The sequence below is a fragment of the Mesoplodon mirus genome (assembly GCF_964341445.2).
Source record: "Mesoplodon mirus genome assembly, chromosome: 19".
NCBI lineage: Eukaryota > Metazoa > Chordata > Mammalia > Artiodactyla > Ziphiidae > Mesoplodon > Mesoplodon mirus.
Window position 1 is genome coordinate 58,680,153 of NC_138995.1, and position 19,432 is coordinate 58,699,584.

General features: G+C 59.4%; 2 protein-coding genes across 6 annotated transcripts in view; one reads left to right on the forward strand and one right to left on the reverse strand.

The window, feature by feature from the left end:
* Positions 1 to 2,752, reverse strand: part of RRAS (RAS related) — a 3,958-nt gene extending 1,206 nt beyond the window's left edge. Inside the window, exons 1-4 of the mRNA XM_082607497.1 lie at positions 2,552 to 2,752; positions 504 to 591; positions 286 to 388; positions 100 to 208 (exon numbers count right to left, since the gene is read on the reverse strand). Coding sequence (XP_082463623.1) covers positions 100 to 208; positions 286 to 388; positions 504 to 591; positions 2,552 to 2,704 — 453 coding nt within the window. The 5' untranslated portion in view covers positions 2,705 to 2,752. The remainder of the gene's footprint in view (positions 1 to 99; positions 209 to 285; positions 389 to 503; positions 592 to 2,551) is intronic.
* On the forward strand, positions 1,315 to 18,336 carry SCAF1 (SR-related CTD associated factor 1). Of its 5 annotated transcripts, none has more exons than XM_082607496.1 (11): positions 1,315 to 1,409; positions 7,108 to 7,221; positions 7,470 to 7,527; positions 8,255 to 8,349; positions 8,659 to 8,759; positions 8,847 to 8,962; positions 12,154 to 14,979; positions 15,625 to 15,707; positions 15,927 to 16,145; positions 17,462 to 17,590; positions 17,898 to 18,336. In XM_082607496.1, the coding sequence occupies exons 2-11, from the start codon at positions 7,114 to 7,116 to the stop codon at positions 18,087 to 18,089; spliced, it is 3,927 nt and encodes a 1,308-aa protein (XP_082463622.1). In that variant the 5' UTR covers positions 1,315 to 1,409; positions 7,108 to 7,113; the 3' UTR covers positions 18,090 to 18,336. The 5 variants fall into 5 exon arrangements, with proteins under 5 accessions (XP_082463622.1, XP_082463618.1, XP_082463619.1 ...); XM_082607492.1 differs by lacking the exon at positions 1,315 to 1,409 and adding an exon at positions 4,312 to 4,433; XM_082607493.1 differs by lacking the exon at positions 1,315 to 1,409 and adding an exon at positions 4,354 to 4,433 and having other exon boundaries at positions 7,072 to 7,221.
* Positions 18,337 to 19,432: the final 1,096 nt, after the last annotated feature.

Consider the following 19,432-nt stretch of genomic DNA (forward strand, 5'->3'; position numbering starts at 1 on the left):
GAGGATGCTGACATGAGGAGTCTCAGGAGGTGCACCAGACTGAGATGGGGTCCAGTCGGCGGGGGTGGGGTGGGGTGGGGGTCGGTGGGTGTCCCAGACCTGGCGCTGTGTCTCCAGATCTGCCTTGTTCCCGACCAACACGATGGGGAAGTCATCTCGGTCCTTGACTCGGAGGATCTGCGTGAAGAGCTTGCCCACCTCGTTGAAACTGCGGAGGAAGCCAGAGGTCCAGACAGCTGCTCACCCCCAGCGCCCCCCCTGCTCCCCACCCCCCATCACTCTCACCTCTGCCGGTCGTTAATGGCAAACACCAGCAGGAAGCCGTGGCCTGCACGCATGTACTGCTCCCGCATAGCACCGAACTCCTCCTGGCCAGCGGTGTCCAGGACTGCAGGGATGGGAGAGGGGCCTCTGTGGGGTCGAGGCTCCCTCCAGCCACCCCCCTCCCCGCAAGCCTTCAGCCCTGCCACTCCCCCTCCCACCATCTCCCCTGCAGCCCTCACTGTCTAGCCGGGCTGGGACGCCATCCACCATGCAGATCTTCGTGTAGGAGTCTTCAATAGTGGGGTCGTAGTCAGACACGAAGTAGGACTGGTGGGGTGGGAAGAGGACACCTTTACTGCAGTGTCCCAGCAGAGGTGATGTAGCCCTGCCTCTGAGCCCCGACTTTCTCGGCCCCCCTCCTTCTTGGTCTCTTCCCCTCTTTTGAGTCTGTCTCCCTCTCTCTGGGTCTCTGTCCCTTCCCATGGCCCTCCCCAGGCTCCTCTCTCTGTCTCCTGGTCCTGTTTTTCTGGTATAAAGTACATCTCCCACGTCATGACTACAATCCTGGCTATGTGGCATTGAACGAATCACTTCCCCTCTCTGAACCTCAGTTTTCTCATTTGGAAAATGAGGATAAAAATAGCACTAGGCTTAATCCACTGTTTCTGAGATTCAGGGAAAATCCCTGTTCAGTATTTAATATATCCCCTGGGCATAGTAGGTGCTTAGTTATTGAGAGCCACTGTTGCCCAGAATATCTGCCTGCCTATAGCTCTCCCTCCTCCTCCTCCTCTTCCTCTTCCCTCTTTTTTTTCTTCTTCTTCCTCCTCCTCCTCCTTCTCCTCCTCCCCCTCCCCCTCCTCCTCTTCGGGCAGCTTCCAGTGTCTCCTCCCAGGGGAAGGTCCCGGTTCCAATCCGGCTGCGGAGAAGCTGCCCCGCCCGCAGGCCGGGCCCCTCCCTTCCTGCCCGCCTCCAGCCAGGCTTTGGGCCAGCTTTGGGTCTGCCCCTGGGTGCAAGGGGCCCAGGGCTGGGGCCTTTCTCTACACAGACAGGGGCCCCTTTGCAGGTGCTGGCTGGGGTCTCTTGAGCGGGGGACCTCTGCGGTAGCATCTCAGTAGCGGACACCTTCCTAGGGTTTTTCTGAGGTGGGAGGATTTCCCTCGGGAATGGGGTGGAAGTTTCCTGGGCAGGGGTGGATTCTCAGGAGAGAAGTGGTGACTTGGCAGCTGGGGGTCTGCAGGCTGCATCCTGCCTGTTGGGGGGGTGCTTGGTGAAGGAGGGTGTAGGGACCTGGCCCTGGGGGGATTAGGGGTGTATCTGCAAAGTACATCAGGAGAAGCTCAGGGGTGAAAACTGGGGGCTCGGGAGCATTTGGGTGGTTTGTCATAGACTATAGAGTCTACAGAATCTTAAAGACCCTGAGATGCATTTAAGATATCAGAGAAACTCCCAAGGAGCAGGTCTTTCTAGGGGTGTCAAGAATCTGGGGACTTACTCTATGGAGATGATTTAGGGGCTAGCCAGAGTTTCAGAGAGGGGCTCGGGGAATCGGAGTGGAGGAAAACTCAAGATGGAGGAGTGGTGGGTTTTCCTTGGGGAAGGGTGGGGGTCTGGGTCTGGTGGGATAGGGGATCCCCAGAACTTGGGGTCTTAGAGTTCTCTGGAATGGCCAAGGGGCAGGATCTTTTTGAAACCTCTCAGGTCTGAGGGTGCCTCTCTCAGGACTGGGTGGTCCTAGATGGGCCTCAGGGGCAAAGCCTGGGCATAATTTCCAGTTTTGGGGGGAGGTCCCTGAAGGGGCTAAGCATCCAGACTGGGGGAATCTCAAGGGCATCGGGCACAGGCATTCTCTCAGTTAGGTTCTGGGTGGCTCAGAGGGGAAGTTTGGGTCTGCGACTTGGGGGAGGTGGTGCTCAAGGTTGGGGGGAGGCGGCACCTAGGGGGGTGGGGGCCCATGAGAATGCTTAGGGTCTGGATGGGGTGACTCTTCTGGATTTAGGGTGCTCCCAGGAGGCACCCACGGTCAGGTCAGTAGGGAAGCGGGGTCTTGGGTACTGGGGGTAGGGGTGGTGGGTCTCAAGATACAAGTACAGGAGGAATGTCCCTCATGTAGTGGGTGGAGGCCATGAGGGGCTCAGGGTCACATCTGAGGGGGACTTTTTTAAGATTAGAAGGCCTCACAGGAGGGTTTCAGTGATGGATCGAGGGGAAACCGGGGTCTCAGGGATCCCGCAAAGGGCTCAGTTCTGGGTCCCGGGGGCACCCCCCCGGGGTGAGGGCCCACTACCTGGATGAACTGGATGGTCAGCGCGCTCTTGCCCACGCCGCCGCCGCCCACGACCACCAGCTTGTGTGTCTCGCTGGGTGGGGGGTCCCCGGGCCCCGGCCCCCCGCCCCGGGGCCGCCCCCGCCCTGTCCCGGACGCCGCCCCGCTGCTCATGTCGCCACCGCTGCCGCTGCCGCCGCTACCGCCTGGGGGGGAACCGGGCGGGGCCTAGGGGCGGGCCACGCTAATAAGGCTACTGCATAATCATGAACTCCAGCAAGAAGGGCTAGTATCTCGGGACACTTAAGAAGGAGGCAAGGCCAGGGAAAAGGAGGAGCTATGATAATAAGGGTAGGGGAACGGCGTTCGCTGAGAAGGGGAATTCCAAATGGGGCGGGAACACGCTAATAAGAGAACTGGGCTCACCCCGAGCGGCGCCACGCGCTCTCGGCTGGCCGGCCGCCTGGGGGCGGGGCTACGCTAATAAGCTCTCATTCTCTCTTCCCGATGGGTCGGGAAGATAGCTCGGGGTGGGACTATGCAAATGAGGGACCCTGTGATGCAGTTTCTCAGGGCACCATCTCCGAGGCCTTGTTCCAGTAGGCGGAGCTCGCGGACTCGCGCGCGGCCGTATATAGGCGCGCTCCGAGAAAGCAGCAAGTCCTGAGGGGAAGCTCAACCTCCGTCCTGGGCTCCAGCCAAGCTCCCGACCCGGGCGTCTGGGCTGGATGCTGGAGGCTCCGCCCGCTAAGGGACCCAGGCTTCCGGTTCCCGCTGTCCCAGCCAAGCGGAAGACAGACTGGGAGGGAAAATGGGGCCCTGGAGGGGGGACAGCGGGTAACTGGGCAGGGAGGGGCCGTGAGATCACTGCATTCCTAATCCATGAGCCAGTTCGCCCAAGCCGGGATGCCTGGATTATGCCTGGTCTAGGGTCAGGATTTCTGGGTCTTGAAGGAGGAGGAAGCTGAGAGCCCAGACCCCTAGGAGTACCTAGGAGAGAATAGGGCTGGAAGCTTGGACTCCTGGGTCCCCAGAAAGAGGGGACCTAGGGGTCCTTACTACTAGGTTCGGTAAAGGAGGGAAGCTGAGGGCCCAGACTCTTGGATCCAGAGGTTGGAGGGGCTGGGGACCCAAAATTCTGGATCTGAGGGAGTTAGGATGGGGAATCCGAACACTCGGGTTAGTGTAAGGTAGTCGTTTGAGACGAGGAATGGTCTGAGGATGGCTTGAGGGCCCGACTCCTGGATTTAACAGGAAGCAGGGCTCGGCTTCTGAGTCCCAGGGAGGAGGGAAATGTGAGTCCGGACTCTTCTGTTCTGAGTGAGAGGAATCGGAATTTGGACTTTTCTGTCCTAAATGAGGAGGAAGCTGTAGGGCCAGGCCCCTTGGTTCTAAATTTAGAGAGAAATTGGTATCGGGATTCTGGGATCCCTAGAATGTGGGCGGGGCAACTCCCAGCCCGTCCTGTTTTTTTTTTTCTTCCTACGGCCCACTCCGCGGAACTACAACTCCGTCGCATCTGTCACGCTGACCGCTCTTCCGTCACTTCCTTTTCCGCCGCTCTTTCCGCGCGCGTGCTGAGTACTTTGGGGCCTAATCGCGGCCTACCGCAACCCCGCCCACTTCACCCCTCACCCCGCTTGCTGTCCCTGCGCGGCGGAGGCGACGCGCGGACTACGCCTCCCGGCGTGCGTCGCGCGCACCTGGCCTATGTGTCTTATTGGTTGCTGGGAAACTGAGTCCGGAGCCTTCCCACCAGCCTTCACGGCACCGTGCTCGGTACTTGAAGTCCCGGCAAGCTCGGCGGTGTTTTAGCTCCCCCCTTCTCCTCCCTCTGCTTGCGAGCCCCGCCCCAGCCCGCCCCGCCCCGCGCCGGGGCCGGAGCCGCAGCCCGAGCGGCGGGGTAAGATGGCGGCGGCGGTCTGGGCCGCGGGGCTCGGGCCTATCTGGGTGGGCGGGGCGGAGTCGGGTCGCTAGTTGTCCCGGGGTCCTCCCGGCACGCCGCAGGGCCTGGAGGGCTTATCGGGGCGGTTTCGGGCCTGGTAACGGCGGCGGCGCCTGGCGCCGAGCGGGGGGCCTTCTGAAGGCCCCGGGACGCGTCTGTGGTGCCGGGGGGCATCTATGGGACGTCCCCGAGAGGATTGGGGGCGTCCACAGGGCCTGGACTGAGACTGAAGCCTGCCTTCCATCATATAGCTGGCTTGGATCATTTTTGTGGGCACTGTTGATCGTCTTTATGAGCTGACCGGAGGCTAGGGTCTGTTTAGAGGGTTCTGGGGCCATCTTGAGATCTTGAGATATGTCCCGGGGTGAAGGAGATCTGCAAGAGCTGGGGAGTATCTGCAGAGCCAACTATAGCGCCTAGGGTATGTCTGTTAGGGCTGGGAAGTGTCTACATGTGCTGACCTGAGGATGCGGCTCACCTACAGGGGTCTGGGGCCATATAGCTGGGCCTGGAAGAACTGTTCCAGGGCTAGGAAGTCTTTTATAGCTACCCAGAGGAGCGGGATGTACCCACGAAGGGAGAGAGGCAAATACTGAGATGTTCTGAGAGGCCTGGATGGGTCTCCAGCTGTCTGGGGAGTGTCTAGTCTGGGTGACAGGAGGCTGGGGGCAGTTAGAAGGACCTGGAACCATCTAGGTGGCTTTGAGTGTGACTGCAAATTTGAATGCCTTTGTGGGGGCCATATAATTGCGTGGAGAATAAGACAATGAAGAGTATTGGAAAATTTGCCCAGCTGTATTGTACTTGCCCTTAGAAAGTAATTCAAATGCACAATATTGAAAAATTCTGCGTGGCCCTGGGGCTACAGAGAGAGTTAGAATGAGTCCTCCTTGGTCTGGGAAAGTCTATAGGATCGTCTAGACTCATCTAGGGCTCTGCTTTTCAAACTCTTTTGACCTTGATCTACAGTGAGAAATACATTTTTTCATTGAGACCCAGTGTACACCGTCATATGAATTTCATACCCAAGTCCCATTAATTAGTATTTCCGTTTACTTGTGATGTATTGTGAAGAATCTTCTACTGTGTTCGATTTGCTTTGATAACAAGCTATTTGTAAAGCACTGAACTGCTATCAAGTCTATAGTTTGGGAAACTGATCTAGAGGGACCTAGCAGCGTCTGCAGAGGCTTCTCAGGTCTAAAAGACCTAAGGAGCCGGGGGTGTGTCTGCAAATCCTGGGGCATGTGTGAATGGGCAAGGGAGGATGTTCATTCTACAGAGGGTTTGGGGCTCTGTGGGTCTGTAGTCAGCACATCTTGATTAAGCTTCTCTTATATGACAGACGCTGTTCTACATAGCGTGTGCTCCCCCCACCCCCACCCAGGTGCCGGAGAGCAGCACCAGGGCTGGGAACTGTCCAGAAGGACTTATCAGGGTGAGAGTTGTCTATGGGAGTTCGGGAAGGAACTGCAGGCTCTTAAGAGAGCCAGGAGGCAGCATGGGAGAGCTTTCTGAAAATCTGGTACGAGGGAGACCAGGACCGAGATCTTTTTTTTTTTTTTTTTTTTGGCAGGTATGCAACCGAGGGTGTAGGGGAGACCGAAGTAGGGGAAACCTGGGCGTTAAAGGCCGATGATAATTATTGCTACTCTGTATAGCCGGCTTGGGCTGTTAACTCTGTGTCAGGAGTCGGTGTCCTTTCAATTCTCACAGCCTTTCTCTGACTTAGATACTCCTTTTGGGCCCACTTAGAGCTAAGCACACGGCGTTGAGGGTTAGGGGTTTTGAAGCTTTCTAGGAAATGTGGGACCAGATATTTATTGTCTTCAGAGTAGGAGATTTGGCAGTTGCAGGGAAGCCTACAGCTGAAATCTTCGTATTTTCTGAAGCCCTAATCAAGACCCCCATCAGTCTGAAGAGTGCCTTCTGTATAACCTAAGAATTTCTGTGACATGGCAAAGCCTTGAGCCACGCTTCCACACAAGGGGCAGACAGGTGATCGGAGGGTGCTCCCTACGGCGTCTGGTGGACAGCATTCCTGAAGTTCGTGTTTTCGTTTTCAAAGTGGCATACTGGTTTTGTAGCTCATTCTATTATAGTTCCATCTTCTGTGTGTAAATACATTTTGTTGGGTCCCTCACCATCGAGGAGAATCGATGCTTTAGGAAGTGGCGTGGTGTTTGAGGCGCACCCAGCACACTGGCACGTATCTCGGTTTGGGAAAGGTGGGTTTATGAGACTTCGGGACGCAGTGTTTGAAATCACAACTCAACAGAAAAGAGTATTGGCTCCCTTGAAGGCGGGCTCCTGTGAGGTCTTAAAGTTTGGTTGTGGGGGAAGGTGCGGGAACTGGGGAGGGGTGTGTGGAAATAGGCCGGGAAGGCCTCCCTTTGGCAGAGGAGGCAACAAATTCAGACAAGGGAAGAGAGTTGCTCCAGTCCCTCTAGTGTCTGCACTGGGCCTAGTACTTGCCCGGGCCTGGGATGCGGTGGAGGAGAGGAGGGATGCTGAAGGGGATACAGTGTTGGAGGCTGAGGTCTTCATGTCAGTCCTCTCCTTCCACCACCTGGCACCACCGTGCCCTGCCCACCAGCCTCTACTCCAGACTCTCCTCCGCCTCCACCACCAGGTGACCATGGAGGAAGAAGATGAGTCTCGAGGGAAGACAGAGGAGTCAGGCGAGGATCGGGGTGACGGTCCGCCAGACAGAGACCCTACGCTTTCTCCTTCTGCTTTTATCTTGGTGAGGCAGCCAGACGCCTGGGGCCGAGGGAGGGAGGGGCCGGGAGTCCAGATTCCAGGGCCCTGACTCCTGGACCCCTGGGGAAGGAGGGGTTGGGGGGCCGGGACTCTTGGCCTGTCTGTAGGGTTTGAGTCTGGTTGTAGGGGTGTCTGGAATGGCTGTCTCCCAGCAGCAGAGCTTATGACCTTCCGCATGCATCCCCTGACTGCTCTTTCTTTCCACCCCCTTCACCCTCACCTTTCCTTCAGCGGGCCATTCAGCAGGCTGTGGGAAGTTCCCTGCAGGGGGACCTGCCAAATGATAAAGGTATGACAGCTTCTGGTTCTTCCCAGCCCCCTGCCCCATCTCTGCATTCTTTCTCCTAATCTCATTCATATACGCTTTCCCGAGGCCTCCTGGGTGCCACCCTTGTGCTGGCACAGGGAGCCCCAGATGGGTTGGACTCCGTGGCCGTCTTGGAGGGGCTCACAGTCTGGCAGAGGGGAGACACAGTCCCAGCACAGAGGTAGCCCGAGGCACCGTGAGAGGGCAGGAGGCCCAGCGAAGCTGGTGTGGAGGGAGATGGGGTCCAGGAAGGCTTCAGTGAGGAGGTGACAGGGGACCTGTGTCTCTAAGGCTGTATGAGCGTTGTCTGGTGAAGAGGAAAGCCTGATAGGTGGGGGCGGCACCAGCAGGCACACAGCACAGGGACCACGTTGCTGGACCGAGTTGTGGGTCTTGGGGCTGGTGGGCAGGGAAGCAGGATCGCTCCGTGGGGACTGGGTCACAGCAGGGCTCAAAGGCCAAGCTGACTTGTCTGGACTTCATCCTGAGGGTGGCTGGGAGGACAAATGGGTGAAAGAGTTGGTGCCTCAAAAGGGTGTTGGGAAGGTCCTTCTGGGACCCAGGTTGGGAAGCGGTTGGATGGAGGCCGGGAGAGTAGGCAGGAGCTTGGTTCCTCTGTCAAGAGCTAGGCAGTCTCTTTTTCCTCTGCCAAGCAAGGTCTCTGCATCTAGTCCCCTGTCTCCAATCCCCCATGCAAATCTCTCTCCAGATGGTTCTCGGTGTCATGGCCTTCGATGGAGGCGCTGTCGGAGCCCACGTTCAGAGCCCCGTTCCCAGGAATCAGGGGGGACTGACACGGCTTCTGTGAGTAAGAAGAGAGGGCTAGGGACCTGGACTTCTGGGGCCGGGGGAGGAAGGTCACTGGGGCCTGGATCCCTGAAATGGGGAAATGGAGTTGGGGACCCAGGCTCCTGGATCTGGGGTGCTGATCGGGGGCAGTGTTGGAGGCTCTGAGGCCTGGTCCCTTGGGTCCTGGAGGCAGTCAGTTTGAGGAGTCAGTTGGATCCTCGTGTTCTCATGGGGTCTCAGATGTCTGGGTTACTGAGAGCTTAGGGCCTGTGTGGGTCCTCACACAAGCAGGGACAGGGTGGAGCCCCTCCTGGCCTATTCCAGGTGTTGGACGTGGCTGCCGATGGCCTCCTCGCGGGGCTGGTGAGCATCCTGGATCCCCCAGATACCTGGGTTCCCAGCCACCTGGACCTGCGGCCTGGCGAGTGAGTATCTGGGCAGCTGGAGTGGGAGAGGCCCCCGGCATGGGAGTTGGACGCACCTCTGAGGCTCACTCACCCCCTGTCTTGCAGAAGCGAGGACATGCTGGAGCTGGTGGCCGAGGTCCGAATTGGGGACAGGGATCCAGTCCCTCTTCCCGTACCCAGCCTGCTGCCCCGTGTCAGGGCCTGGAGGACGGGCAAAACGGGTATGTGGGACCAGGGCTGAGTTGGCAGGCAGTCAGCCTCGGCGTCGCGTGAGCGTTAGCTGTCGTCGGTAGTAGTAACGGTGCCGAGTACGTCATTTAGACAAAATCTGTACTGTCGTGTCTTTCTCCTGTTAGACTTCAGTAAAGGCTGTATGCACGTGCAGATGTAATTAAAGTTCAAACTGACGTGAGAGCTACCACGTGGGAGCAGTTAGCGTGCGTCGGGGCTTCTGAATATCAGTGTAACTGCGTTAGGAATTCGTCTCCCCAGGACGGGGGACTCTCAGCGTCTCCGACTCCAGGAAGAGAAAAGTCTGAAAGAGGGAAGTCTCTTGCTCGAGGTGGCACAGCCAGTTGCTTAGGGGTGGCCCTGAGCCCGGGGCCTTCTGTGTGTAAAGTGCAAGTTTTTGACTTCTGCGACGTGCACCTGCCCGAGGGAGGGTCTGCTCCCCAGCCCCGCGCACGGTGGTAAGCCCCTGAGCAGTGTAGAGCAGGGGGTCTCAAACTCGAAAGGGCATCAGAATCACCGTGGAGGACTTGTTAATCCGCAGGTCACTAGGCCCATCCCCAGGGTTTCTGATGCGGCAGGTCTGGAGTTGGTAGAGCCCAGGAATTCACATTTCTAACTAACGCCTCAGTGACGCTGCTGCTGATGCCCTGGGACCCTGATGAGAACCCTGGGTTTAGACTTCCCTTCTGCCTACATAATATCTGGGGAGGTGGGGAGGGGAGAGGAAGGCGTAGCAGAAGGTCAGCTACGAGCAGCTGTTCTGCCAGAGGCTTGCACACCCTCTGAACCAGTTCACGTTTTCCTTGTCCTTTTTTTTTTTTTTAAGATTTAACTTTATTTATTTTTGGCTGTGTTGGGTCTTCGCTGCTGCGCGTGGGCTTTCTCTAGCTGTGGCGAGCAGGGGGCCACTCTTCACTGCAGTGGTGGCTTCTCCTGTTGGCGGAGCACCGGCTCTAGGCACGTGGGCTTCAGTAATTGTGGCTCACTGGCTCTAGAGCGCAGGCTCAGTAGCTGTGGCGCACAGGCTTAGTTGCTCCGCGGCATGTGGGATCTTCCCAGACCAGGGCTCGAACCCGTGTCCCCTGCATTGGCAGGAGGATTCTTAACCACTGCGCCACCAGGGAAGTCCCATCCTTGTCCTTTCTTTTTTCTCACAGATCTGGGGTGACTTACTTATCCTTTAGGCTCAGGGGACATGGTGCCTGGGGCCTACCACACTCTTAGGGGCCCGCCACAAAAGTATTTTCATTTCTTTTATTATTTTTTAAAATTTTATTTGTTTATTTATTTATTATTATTATTATTTTTTTGGCCGCACCGCATGGCTTGTGGGATCTCAGTTCCCCAACCAGGGACTGAACCGGGCCTCAACAGTGAAAGCCCAGAATCCTAATGACTAGGCCACCAGGGAACTCCCTCTTCATTTCTTTTAAAACCAGAAGCCATAGGGGATAAGTAAACAAGTGAGCGGGACAGGGTTCCAATCAAATGTTATTTACAAAAACAGGTGATGTGTGGGATTTGGCCCTTGGGCTTTAAGTGCTATCCATAGCTGTGTCTGGAACCTAATAGCTGTTTTCAGCAGGACTCTGGGGTTATGTTTTGGGTTTTTGTTGTTGTTTTTAAATATTTATTTATTTATTTATTTTGGGTGTGCCAGGTCTTGGTTGTGGTGTGCGGGATATATATATTTTTTTTTTAGTTGCAGCATGAGGACTTTAGTTGCAGCATGCATGCGGGATATAGTTCCTCGACCAGGGATCACACCCGGGCCCCCTGCATTGGGAGCATGGAATCTTACCCACTGGACCACCAGGGAAGTCCCTATGTTTTGTTTTCTTATTCCAAGTGTTTTTTGGTCTTCGTTTGGAAAATATTAAGAACGCAAGAAAAACTCACCCGTGGTCCTTTTAAAAAAACTATTTATAAGGAAGCAGATGTCTCGAGTTTGCAGACTGCTACAATCTGCAGACTTGGTTTTTGCCTCAGCTGGTGGTAATAACAGCCCGGGTAATCGGGTAGTCAGAGTTCGTGCTCAGCAAGTCCTTGAAGGCAGGGATTTTTGTCTCTTGTTTGCAGTTCTATTCTATACCCCAAACCGCGTCTGTCAGGTTGATGATCAGAAAAAATGTGTTGAATGAATGAGCAAACTCCCCTTTTACAGATGAGGAAACCAAGGCAGACAGCAGTTGAGTTGCTTGCCCTCGGGCATATTGCGGGAGAGGGCTGGAGCCTGGGATCCGGGGAGGTGGCTCTGGTGCTGCCTTCTTAGCCCCGGGCTTCCCTGGCACTGTTCATGTGACCATGCCGAGTCCTTGCTGGGGCAGGATCCTGGCAGTTACATGTGGTTGAGAGAGTGGCCTCTGGACTCTGATGTGTGTGTCTGAATCCTGGCCCCGTCATCTGCCCCGGGGGCAGCCTCGATCAGTTGTCTCCACATGTGTGACTTGTGGTGCTGAGACCGTGGAGTGCTTCGAAAGCAAGGTCTCGGGAGGGCGGACAAAATAACGGAGGACAGCACGATGCCTGGCCCGGTCAGTGATGTCTGAGTCCCAAGCAGATGTCGCCCCTGGGATGGGGCTCATCACAGAATGACGGGGGCACGGTGAGGACTCGGGCTGTCAGGGCTCACCAGCTCTGCCGCTTTCTGACTCTAGAGAAGGAGTTTCACCTTCTCAGCCTCACGTTAGGCCTCCTGTACAAAGGGATAGATTCCCTCAAGAGGCAGCCGGCTCAGCAGGCCAGGGCTTGACCCCTGCAGGTGGTCCTAGGTTGTGCCTCCTGCGGGAACGTCACTGCTGTCATTGGTCAGGGCGGTCTTGGGCCGCAGGCCAGCTTACATCTCCGGATATGAGAGTGTGGGCTCGAGGGCCACACTGACCGAGTTTGCATCCTGACTCCCCCCCTGATGACTGTGCTCTAGGGGAAGATGCCACAGCTCTCTGTGCTGCAGTTTCCTCCTGGGACCCCGGGTCACAGTACCTACAGTGTGGAGCATAGGTACTGTTGTTAGGAGCGTCTTATGTGTTGACACATGTGAAGCACTGGAAGCAGTGCCTGCTGGTGTGGCGAGTGCTGAGCGAGGGGGACCAGCAGACGGGGTGCTGACCTGCCTGCGGGCCCCTCCGCTGCACCGGGACAGGCACCTGACCGCCACCCTGTCTCCGCTCTTCCTTTGCAGTTTCTCCGCAGTCTCACTCTTCTCGACCCACCTGTGCCCGCCACCTCCTCACCTTGGGCACTGGAGACGGGGGCCCTGCCCCGCCCCCTGCCCCTTCCTCTGCCTCCTCTTCGCCTTCCCCTTCCCCCTCATCATCCTCCCCTTCCCCGCCTCCCCCTCCACCACCCCCGGCCCCCCCGGCCCCTCCTGCACCCCGGTTTGATATCTATGACCCCTTCCACCCCACCGACGAGGCCTATTCCCCACCGCCTGCTCCAGAGCAGAAGTACGACCCCTTCGAGCCCACTGGCTCCAACCCCAGCTCATCGGCGGGGACCCCCTCACCTGAGGAGGAGGAGGAGGAGGAGGAAGAGGAGGAGGAGGAGGAAGAGGAAGAAGAGGAGGAGGAAGGCCTGTCCCAGAGCATCAGCCGCATCTCAGAGACCCTGGCGGGCATCTACGACGACAACAGCCTGAGCCAGGACTTCCCAGGTGACGAGAGCCCGGGCCCGGACCCCCAGCCCCTGCAGCCGACTCCAGCCCCTGGCACACCGCCCCAGGCCGACTCCACCCGGGCCGACGGAGCCACCCGCCGGCGCGTCTTTGTGGTGGGGACCGAGGCGGAGGCCTGTCGGGAAGGCAAGGTCTCTGTGGAGGTGGTGACGGCCGGTGGCGCCGCCCTCCCGCCCCCTCTGCTGCCACCGGGCGACTCAGAGATTGAGGAGGGCGAGATTGTCCAGCCTGAGGAGGAGCCCAGGATGGCGCTCTCCCTCTTCCGGGCCGGCGGCCGGGCCGCACGACCCCCTCCGGCGGCCCCGGCACCCCCTGCGGCCCAGCCCCCACCCCCGCCGCCCGCCCCCCGCGCCCCCGAGGGGGACGACTTCTTGTCTCTGCACGCGGAGTCCGACGGCGAGGGCGCCCTGCAGGTGGACCTGGGGGAGCCGGCCCCCGCCCCGCCCACCGCAGACGCGCGCTGGGGCGGCCTGGACCTGCGCCGCAAGATCCTGACCCAGCGGCGCGAGCGCTACCGGCAGCGGTCGCCCTCCCCGGCCGCCGCCCCCGCCTCCGCTGCCCCCACTGGCCCGCCCACCCGCAAGAAGTCGAGGCGGGAGCGCAAGAGGAGCGGCGGCGAGGCCAAGGAGGCCGCCTCGTCCTCCTCCGGCGCGCAGCCCGCCCCGCCGGCCCCGGCCTCCCCCTGGGACTCCAAGAAGCACCGCTCCCGGGACCGCAAGCCGGGCTCCCACGCCTCGTCGTCCGCACGCCGCCGCTCGCGGTCCCGCTCCGCCCGCCGCCGCTCGCGGAGCACCGACCGGCGCCGCGGGGGCAGCCGCAGGTCCCGGTCCCGGGAGAAAAGGCGGCGGCGGCGGCGCTCAAACTCCCCGCCCCCGGCCACCTCCTCGTCGTCGTCTTCCAGGCGCGAGCGGCACCGTGGCAAGCACCGGGATGGCGGCGGCAGCAAGAAGAAGAAGAAGCGGTCGCGGTCCCGGGGCGAGAAGCGGTCTGGGGACAGTGAGAAGGGCCCTGCCCCGGCCCAGCCGCCCTCCGGCTCCACCTCCTTGGGCGGAGAGCGCGACAGCCGCCGCCGGGGGGCCGTGCCGCCCTCCATCCAGGACCTCACGGACCACGATCTCTTTGCCATCAAGCGGACCATCACCGTGGGCCGGCCGGACAAGCCTGACCCCCGAGGCCCCTCACCGGCTCCGGCCTCATCGCCCAAGCGCGAGGTCCTATACGACTCCGAGGGACTGAGCACCGAGGAGCGGGGAGGCAAGAGCAGTGAGAAGGACCGGCGCCGCTCTGGGGCTGCCTCCTCCTCCTCTTCCTCCCGGGAGAAGGGATCGCGGCGGAAGGCACTGGACGGGGGGGATCGGGACCGGGACAGGGACAGAGATAGGGACAGGGACAGGTCATCCAAGAAGGCCCGGCCCCCCAAGGAGTTGGCGCCCTCCTCAGGGCCCCCGCCAAAGCCACCTGTCAGCAGCGGCTCAGGTTCCTCGTCCTCATCGTCCTCCTCATCCTCCCGGAAGGTGAAGCTACAGTCCAAGGTGGCCGTGCTGATCCGAGAGGGTGTCAGCAGCACCACACCAGCCAAGGAGGCCACGTCTGCTGGCCTGGGCTCCATCGGAGTCAAGTTCAGCCGAGACCGAGAGAGCCGCTCCCCCTTCCTCAAGCCGGATGAGCGCGCCCCTACTGAGGTGGCCAAAGCAGCTCAGGGCAGCACCAAGCCCAAAAAGACCAAGGTCAAGGCCAAGGCTGGGGCCAAGAAAGCCAAGGGGACCAAGGGAAAGACCAAGCCATCCAAGACCAGGAAAAAGATCCGCAGCGGTGGGGGCAGCAGCGGGGGCAGCAGTGGCCCTGTGACGCTGAAGAAGTCCAAGGCGGATAGCTGCAGCCAGGCGGCGGGAGCCAAAGGGGCCGAGGAGACTTCCTGGTCCGGGGAAGAGCGGGCAACGAAGGCCCCTAGCACCCCGCCCCCCAAGGCGGCCCCTCCACCCCCTGCTCTCACGCCCGACTCGCAGACTGTGGATAGCAGCTGCAAGACACCTGAGGTCTCCTTCCTGCCAGAAGAGGCCGCTGAGGAGGCTGGAGTCCGAGATGGGGCGGAGGAGGAGGAGGAGGAAGAGGAGGAGGAGGAGGAGGAGGAGGAGCAGCAGCCGGCCACCAGCACGGCCACCAGCACGGCTGCTGCCGCTCCCAGCACCGCCCCTAGTGCGGGGTCCACGGCTGGCGACTCAGGGGCGGAGGACGGGCCAGCCCCCCGTGTCCCCCAGCTGCCCACGCTGCCCCCACCCATGCCCTGGAACCTGCCCGCTGGTGTGGACTGCACTACCAGCGGTGTCTTGGCCTGTGAGTGTCCCTGGGGGGGCCGGGGCAGATTAGGGTGGACAGACAGGATCAGGAAGGAGGTCATATGGGGACAAGCTTGGAGGCAGTGGAGATACCTTGGAAATGGTGGGTGTAGTGGCCAGGACCGAGAGGGCCTTGGGTGGGTGGGGGCCAGTCAGGGTCTGTGCAGAAGGCTCCACGATGTTTGGGTGCACTGGGCAGATGGGAGCCGTGGGCAGCCAGTCCAGCAGAGACTGGAGGAGTGGGGTGTGTCCTGGGGTCCACCTAGAGGTAGACTGGGGTCGGCGTGGTGGAGGGACCGGAATCGGGGAGCAGGGAGCAGTGTCCCTTAAGGGATGGCAGGAGCCTTTGCTAGACTGCAGAGGTGGGGAGAGAGGCTACGGGGACTCGGGACCAACTCGTCACTGTGTGACCCTGGCCACACGCCACCCCTACCCCTGCCCCCCACACACCCTGAGTCCTAAGAACATACAGGGTGTGGGCTGGTTCTCTTGGTGGCTGAGGCCCCCTTTTCCAGTTATGAGCCTGAGACCTTATAGCCTGTCTGGGGGCCCAGGGTGGGAGGTGGCACGTGGCTGGGTGAGGGTCACCCTCTTCTCTTGCGGCAACTCCCAACCCTTGTCGTCCACTCTCCACCTGCTGCAGTGACTGCACTTCTCTTCAAGATGGAAGAAGCCAATCTGGCAAGTCGAGCCAAGGCCCAGGAGCTGATCCAGGCCACCAACCAGGTGGGCTTCCTTGGGGAAGAGTCCCCGCAGCCCCTTCTCTTGTCCCCTGCTTCAGGTTAGGAGAGGAACTTCAGCTCCCAGCAGGCTCTGGGGCAAGGTATCTGCCAGAAGAGGAGCCTGTTGCCCCTGGGACTGTTGGGAGATCAGGGTGGGAATAGGGGTACATGTTCCGTCCTCCCCTTCACCTCCCTTTGCTTATCTTCCAACCTTCTCCCACAGATCCTCAGCCACAGGAAGCCCCCCTCAAGTCTGGGGGTGACGCCAGCTCCTGTGCCCACCTCTCTGGGTCTGCCCCCTGGCCCCTCCAGCTACCTGCTCCCTGGCAGCCTCCCCCTGGGGGGCTGTGGGTCTACCCCTCCCACCCCCACTGGGCTGGCTGCAGCGTCTGACAAGAGAGAGGGCAGCAGCAGCTCCGAGGGACGTGGTGACACAGACAAGGTGAACTGGGCTTGGGAGAGGTGGGCTGGTGGTGACAGTTCTGCAGAGAACGCAGGCAGATACTGAGATGCAGGGGCCCGAGGAGAATGCCAGAGACTGATGCCAGCAGACGAGGACTTAGATAAAACTGAAATCACTAAATTGTAAGGAACTAAACTTTCACTTGATTAGATGATTGGGAAAGGGGTGCTAGACAGGTTTTTAAAGAATTTCATACAGAGATGGGATGCAGGTAGGGAGAGAAAGAGAGAAATAGATACGGATATAAACACACGCATGTTTATACATATACCTACTACAGTTTATCTTTTGGTCATCTATATCTCTCTCACCCGTATCTTTTTGTGTAAGGGGGGCTCGGGGTGGTTTACAAACAAAAAAGCATCTGTTCCTGGGCGGAGGGAGGAAGAATGGGTGCAGGGCACACAGGTCCCCCCTCCCCCCACTACATCTGACTCCTCCTCCTGGGCCTTGGGGCTGTGTACCTTTTGGTCGGGTCTGGATGCTGGTCCCTATGGCCCCGTCGTCAGATGATGGCGCTGCTCACCCTTTTCGCACCCCACATACAGCGCCAGAAGGAAAGCAGAACAAACCCCCGTGTTATAAGCGGAGGTGGGGCCACAGCTTTGATGTGTACTTGTCCATGGCCTGTGCCATGGGCTGCGGGACAGGGACAGTACAGGCCCTGGGACGAGCAGCAGGTCCCTGTTGCGCCAGTGAGGCTGCCCTGTCTGTTCTCTGCCATTGTCCTCTCTCACCACATATGAGACGGGTGCAGGCCACAACCCTTTCCTCTTGGCCGCGTATTTAGAAACCCACTCCCGTGGGGCTAGGGAGGCCTGAGGAGTCCCCCCGGGGTGGCCGTGGCTCCCCCAGCAGCTCAGTAGCTCACCCGACAGTTGGCATTCGTGCTTCATGGGTGATGTTGGCCCTGAAGTCTGGGGTTTCCTGCCCTTCCCAGGCCTCAGTTTACCTGCCCCCATCTTCTCTGGGATGATAGGGAACAGCCGCCTGGCTCGGGTCTGTCTCCCTACCAGACTGTAAGGGCAGGGGACACATGGGTCCTGGTCATGGACGCCTGGGACAGCCCAGGGTCCGGCCTGGAGGAGACGCTAGTGACATTGAGAGGCCCAGGCCTGGCCTGGGGTCTGGGGCGACTGTAGCAAGGGGAGAACAGGGCAGACCCTAAGCAGGATTTCTACCTCTGGGAGCAGCTGGATGGTCAAGAAGTCTGAGCTGGTGAGGGGGGTAGGGGTTCTGCAGGAACTCACCTGGCCTTTGCTGGCCCTTCTTCCCACTGTCGCCACCCCCGCCAGTATCTGAAGAAGCTGCACACGCAGGAGCGGGCAGTAGAGGAGGTGAAGCTGGCCATCAAGCCGTATTACCAGAAGAAGGACATCACCAAGGAGGAGTACAAGGACATCCTGAGGAAGGCCGTCCACAAGGTAGGGCCCAGAGGGGGACAGGATGCGCAGAGGTGGGGAGAGGATGAGACGGAGTGATGGACGTGAGCAGACAGGCGTACAGAGATGGGGACACAGAGGGGCAGTGGGTCGCTCCGGAAGGCGAGAGGGTGACAGGATTGCCTCAAGCCCACCTGGGCCTGTCCTGCTGGCATCAGGGGGACAAGTAGGGACGTTGGCCTGGATCTTGGCGGAGGGGTTCCCATCCCAGTCCCCAGCTGCGCTTAGCAGTCCAGGTGCAGGGGACCCTGGGGGATGGCGGTGACTGCAGCTGCCCCTTGCCCCCCAGATCTGCCACAGCAAAAGTGGGGAGATCAACCCGGTGAAGGTGAGCAACCTGGTGCGCGCCTACGTCCAACGCTACCGCTACTTCCGCAAGCACGGCCGCAAGCCAGGGGACCCCCCGGGGCCCCCACGGCCGCCCAAGGAGCCGGGACCCCCTGACAAGGGCGGCCCGGGCCTGCCCCTGCCCCCTCTCTGAGATCCCCAGCCACCCCTTTCCTCCTTCGCTGCCTCTCTGGAATTCTGGACGTATTTATGGCTCCGCCTCCCTACGTCCCTCCCCTGTCAGTGGGATGATTGGGGGAGGGTTGCTGCGGGAAAGAGGAGAGCCCCCTGCCCAGCCCCACTGCCATCTCCCTCGCCCCAAGCCTGTGCCCATCGCCCCTCCCCTCTGTTCGTGCCCCTACCCCAATTTCATTAAAGATTTCATGAAATGTTACCCCTGAGCCCCAGGACTTTTAGCCCTTTCTTTTGAGAGTCCGGTTTGGGAAAGGGTTGGGGAGGACCCTTGGCCCAAGTGTGAGGATGGTTAGTGGGGAAGTAGACGGTGTGCCTTGGGAAAAGCGCGTTCCTCTCACTGGGCCTGTTTCTTCGTCTATAAAGTGGGTGTTGTGAGGATTAAGAAAGACGCAGGCGGGTGAAGCACTTAGAACCGGACCGGGCGCATAGGAGGCCGTTGCTACTGAGAGAGAGTGGTGAGGTCCCCAGTGTCTGCCCAGCTCAGGGCCTCTAGGTGCTGTTTGTCTAACCTTGGAATTGCCCCAGAAACAGGGTCTTTGTCCTCCATTCAGTTGGATTCTCTTTTTACCAGTCCTATGAGGCTGGGGTGATCTAACTGACTCCCCCAAGATGGAGAGGGAAACTGAGGCACGGAGCAGCAAGGGCCACACAGTGAATCAGGGCTGTGCTGGCCTCCGTCAGCCCCTGCTACCCAGAACCCAGGCGCGGTGAGGAGAGGTGGGTGCAGCCAGGCTGAGAGGGGAGGGTGGGCTCCGGTTGGGGGTGGGCTCAGAATTCCTTTACAACTGGCCCTCGCAGGCCCACACGGAGGGGAGCCCAGGGCCCAGAAAGGAGAAGGACTTGCCTGAGGTCACCTAGCAGGAGTTGGGAGGGGACCCAAGGCCCCTGACGGGCAGGACAGTCAGGTGAAAGGCTCTGTGCTTACTGGACGTCGGCCTGAACTGTTTATAGGCAAGATGGGGGTTCCAGATTGAGCCCCAAGGCCGCCCTCAAAGAGTGGCAACCTTAGAGTCAGACCTGGATTCTGACCTGTCTTGTATTTTCCTACTTTGTGAACTTTGCTCCTCTCTAAGCCTCAGTGTCTTGGTCTATAAAATGGGGGTGACTGTCAGCTACTCACCAGGCCACAGGGAAGAGGTAAGGAGTGTCAGCTGCCCCCTGCACGGTGCCTGGCCTTTATGCAGTGAGCACCTAGGATATGAGTGGCTTGCACAGATGGATAAACAGGCCTTAAGAAGGAATAACCCCCAACTCGGGTCAGGGCTGGCCCAGGGACAGTGAACACCAGACAGACAAGTGATG

Coding starts and splice junctions, on each gene's coding strand:
- SCAF1 (XM_082607496.1), top strand. CDS start 7,114: ATGGAGGAAGAAGATGAGTCTCGAGGGAAGACAGAGGAGTCAGGCGAG. Junction 7,222..7,469: donor CTCCTTCTGCTTTTATCTTG/GTGAGGCAGCCA, acceptor CCTTTCCTTCAG/CGGGCCATTCAGCAGGCTGT. Junction 17,591..17,897: donor TGAGGAAGGCCGTCCACAAG/GTAGGGCCCAGA, acceptor CTTGCCCCCCAG/ATCTGCCACAGCAAAAGTGG.